General features: G+C 42.1%; 1 protein-coding gene across 1 annotated transcript in view; it reads right to left on the bottom strand.

The window, feature by feature from the left end:
- Positions 1–4297, bottom strand: part of asz1 (ankyrin repeat, SAM and basic leucine zipper domain containing 1) — a 57752-nt gene that overhangs the window by 16681 nt on the left and 36774 nt on the right. The window contains exons 9-10 of the mRNA XM_037683230.1: positions 1685–1741; positions 1465–1577 (exon numbers count right to left, since the gene is read on the bottom strand). Of these exons, the coding sequence (XP_037539158.1) occupies positions 1465–1577; positions 1685–1741 (170 nt within the window). The remainder of the gene's footprint in view (positions 1–1464; positions 1578–1684; positions 1742–4297) is intronic.

Genomic DNA, 4297 nt, shown 5'->3' with positions numbered 1-4297 from the left:
AGTCAGTAAGGTTACATGTACAGTCAGTAAGGTTACATGTACAGTCAAGGTTACATGTACAGTCAGTAAGGATACATGTACAGTCAGTAAGGTTACATGTACAGTCAGTAAGGATACATGTGCAGTCAGTCAGTAAGGATACATGTACAGTCAGTAAGGTTACATGTACAGTCAGTAAGGTTACATGTACAGTCAGTAAGGTTACATGTACAGTCAGTAAGGATACATGTAAAGTCAGTAAGGATACATGTACAGTCAGTAAGGTTACATGTACAGTCAGTAAGGTTACATGTACAGTCAGTAAGGATACATGTACAGTCAGTAAGGCTACATGTACAGTCAGTAAGGCTACATGTACAGTCAGTAAGGCTACATGTACAATCAGTAAGGTTACATGTACAGTCAGTCAGTAAGGCTACATGTACAGTCAGTAAGGCTACATGTACAGTCAGTAAGGCTACATGTACAGTCAGTAAGGTTACATGTACAGTCAGGATACATGTACAGTCAGTAAGGTTACATGTACAGTCAGTAAGGTTACATGTACAGTCAGTAAGGTTACATGTACAGTCAGTAAGGTTACATGTACAGTCAGTAAGTAAGGTTACATGTACAGTCAGTAAGTAAGGTTACATGTACAGTCAGTAAGGTTACATGTACAGTCAGTCAGTAAGGTTACATGTACAGTCAGTAAGGTGTCTCTCACGCTCTCATGCACGCAGTCATCCTCTGTAGCGACAGACAATTATAAATTGACCACAGTTTATGACTTTCAGACCAGATGGTTGAATACTGAGCTCACGTTAAGATAAAATTTGACTGATAGAGCTTTAACGTTCACAAATGACACAATTTCTAACAATGTTCCTAAACTCAAGCAGCATTGTGCACGACTGACTCGCAGCTCTTTTTAAAGCTTCACTGCAAGGTTTTTGTCACGCTTCTTGTTCCCAGGGACATTTTAAAATTCTCAAACACATGAATCCTTCATCAAATGTTCTGTAGATCAGTGGTTCCCAACCCTGGTCTTTGAGGAACACCATCCTGCATGCTTTAGTGCTTTCCTGCATGGACACACCTGATTTCAATGGAAGAGTTATTAACAAGCTTCTGCAGAACCCGAGGAAGTAATTAAATCACTATCAGGTGTGCTGGACCAGGGGAACAATTAAAACGTGCAGGATGGTGTTCCTCAGGGACCAGGGTTGGGAACCACTGCTAGACAATGGCGTGTTCAAAGTATTTGGGGATTTAAAATGAGGATTTATTTTTAAATTGTTGCACAGTTTGAAGTTTCTTTTTTCTTTTTAAGAATATTGAACTTCTGTTTAATGTTGAGACTTCTTAAACAACAACCAAACTTTTTTTGGTACTGAGGTGATGCTGCTGATCCTGTCAGTTTACCGTTTTGTTGTGAACCTGCGCTGACTGCAACGCTGAGCTAAACGTGAAGTGATATCCTACCCCATGTCTCCAGCTCCAAGAGGGCTAATTGAGTCCAAGTCCACGTTGTCCAGGTGCATCTGCTGCACAGCCCTCATCACCTTCTGCTGCTCCTCTGGGTCTGTGATACCAATCTAACAAATGAGAAAATGACAAAGAGGTATTTCTAGTTTGCTTCCAGTGCTTTTTTAAAGCTAAGAAGCTGTGACTTCAGATACACAGATGTATTTTCATCCTCTACCTTTTCAAAGTCATCCTTCTCCATGGTCAGCAGGTTGTTCCATGTGACATCGTTTTCCTGAGCATGGGAAAAAGTCAGAAAGTGAAGAGAATTCACCCACTTACAATAAAAAGACAACAGCTTCTCCTGTAACAGATGTACCTGCACGGGCCTTTTTACCTGAACAGCAACGACGAGCTACCTGCACCTGTCAAGAACCGCCCTCATACTTCACTGAAGGCTGAACACGTCTGCTGACCCACATCAAACCATCTGCAAGCCAAATATGTAAACTACATGTCTCGTGACAAATTCCCATGCAAACACATGTCCATGTGTCAATGAAGCAGCCGTGCCGAACACGCTTCAAGAGGGCTCTGTATTCCCCACCGCTCCCAAGAGAATAATGCGCCATCTCTGCTCTTCAGCCTGGCATCAGTAAATCTCTAAAACCAACAAAGTCCATGCTCAATAATCCAGGTATACAATCCAACATTTTTCAGTCAGGTCATCTGGACAGTTTCTTCTTTTGTGCTGAAGCGTTTCACCTTCCATCCAGAAGGCTTCATCAGTCAAGGAAACACACAACACAAAACTGATTCTTCCCCCAACCGCTTACTCCAAAGTGGAACAAACCAGTTTTATTTGTGCTAAGATGGTCTCTTTGGTTTTGAACCAGTTTGACATGATTGCCGACAAGGGAGAGGGCCGGCACCGGAGGAGGGGGCGTGACAAAGACACCATCTTAGCACCAACATAACTGGTTTGTTCCACTTTGGAGTAAGCTGTTTGGGGGAAGAATCAGTTTTGTGTTGTGTGTTTCGTTGACTGATGAAGCCTTCTGGATGGAAGATGAAATGTTTCAGCACAAAAGAAAGAAACTGTTCAGATGACCTGACTGAAAAATGTTGGATCATCTCTAAACGGCAGATTTTTTTGAAAAACAAAAAAAAGTCACCCACAGCTAGTTTGCATCTATTTACATCTTTAAGTTGAGGCGTTTCAGGGCAGGTGTCCCGTGCACTTGATTTCATCTTGATCTGGACTTGCACAGTAATTCTGCTCGATTTGTGCTTGGACTCGAGTATACAGTTCTGTCAAGCGTATGCCATGTTTGAGTAAAAAATCCACTCAAATCTTTATACATGAGAGCATGTATCTAAAATATTTACTTCTCTACAAAAAAATTAACTCTGCTGCGGACGATACTAATTAGACCTTGACCATGACTGAACGATGAACAGGAAGGCGCTTCTTTAATTTATATTGTTGTAATACACTTTATGGTGCATGGTGGGGGATAGAAAATGCATGTTAGGAAGACTGTTTCAAGACTTCAAACGTTAAAACAGGTTGACCATACCAGCTTTATTTATAGAGACTGTAACACCCACAGGACCAAAGTGAGGTACACATAATGAAACCATCAGATAAGAAAGATGTATTAAAATGATTAAAGTTAACGCCTCAGATGGTGTCAAAGGTCAGGGAGAAGAAGAGATGGTTTAAGAAGGATTTAAAAACAGACAGGGAAGAGTCTGATGTTCACTGAAGGTGGTTCCACAGTTTAGGAGCTGCAGCAGCAAAGGTCTCCTCTGAGCTCACGCTCAGGAGCAGCTGGTCACGTGACCTGAGGGATCCAGAGGTGTGCACAGATGCAGCTGCTCTGACAGATAGGGCGGGGCAAGTTCATTTAGAGCTTTAAAAGCAAATAAAATAATTTTAAAATGAATCCCAAGTTTAAAAGTAGCTGTTTACTTAGATTCTTGGGGGTGGACAATGTTAACAGATTTTCAGCCAATATAACAGTTACTGGCATTAAGCCCCGCCCAATATCAGTATTGGTGATAGAGAAAATGTCCATATCAGTCGGGCTTTAATATTTACTAATCAAAACCAACGAGGAAAAACAAGATGGGTGAAAAACTCAGGAGTGATTCATCTTTTTAGAGGTTTTCTCCTGCAACACGTCTAAAACCTGACGTATTTTTCTCCATCTGTCCCGTAATGAACTTTAACCTTTAACCTGAAAAATGAGGCAAGAAAGACTAAAATGGAGCTCTTGGCTTATTGGTCATTTGTCTGAGCGATACACTTCCTGAACTTGGTGTGAATTTACTAAAACAACTCCTGAAACTTTTCTCCATCCTGCCTGGACTCGCTTTTTCACCTCTTTACCACACTGTCCAGGAACATGGGGAGTGTGGTGAAGAGGAGAAGAAGAGAGCCCAGGCAGGATGGAGTGATGGAGAAAAGTTTCAGGAGTGATTTGTGACAAAAGGGTGTCAGCAAAGGTCAAAGGTCAAAGGAAAAGTTTACAAGACAGTGGTGAGACCAGCTATGTTGTATGGTCTGGAGACAGAGACATGGACAAAAAGACAGGAGACAGAACTGGAAGTGTCAGAAATGAAGATGTTGAGGTTCTCCTTAGGAGAGACAAGGATGGAGAAGATCAGGAATGAGATCATCAGAGGAACAGCACAGGTTGAACAACTGGGAGATAAAGTTATAGAGGACACACTGAGATGGTTTGGACATGTCCAGAGGAGGGACAGTGGTTTGGACATGTCCAGAGGAGGGACAGCGATTTGGACACGTCCGGAGGAGGGACAGCGGTTTGGACACGTCCGGAGG

This window comes from Nematolebias whitei, chromosome 10 (genome assembly GCF_014905685.2).
Source record: "Nematolebias whitei isolate Nwh7 chromosome 10, NemWhi1, whole genome shotgun sequence".
Classification (NCBI taxonomy): Eukaryota; Metazoa; Chordata; class Actinopteri; order Cyprinodontiformes; family Rivulidae; genus Nematolebias; species Nematolebias whitei.
The sequence above is the reverse complement of the archived record's forward strand: the minus strand, read 5'-3'. Positions and strand labels throughout refer to the sequence as shown.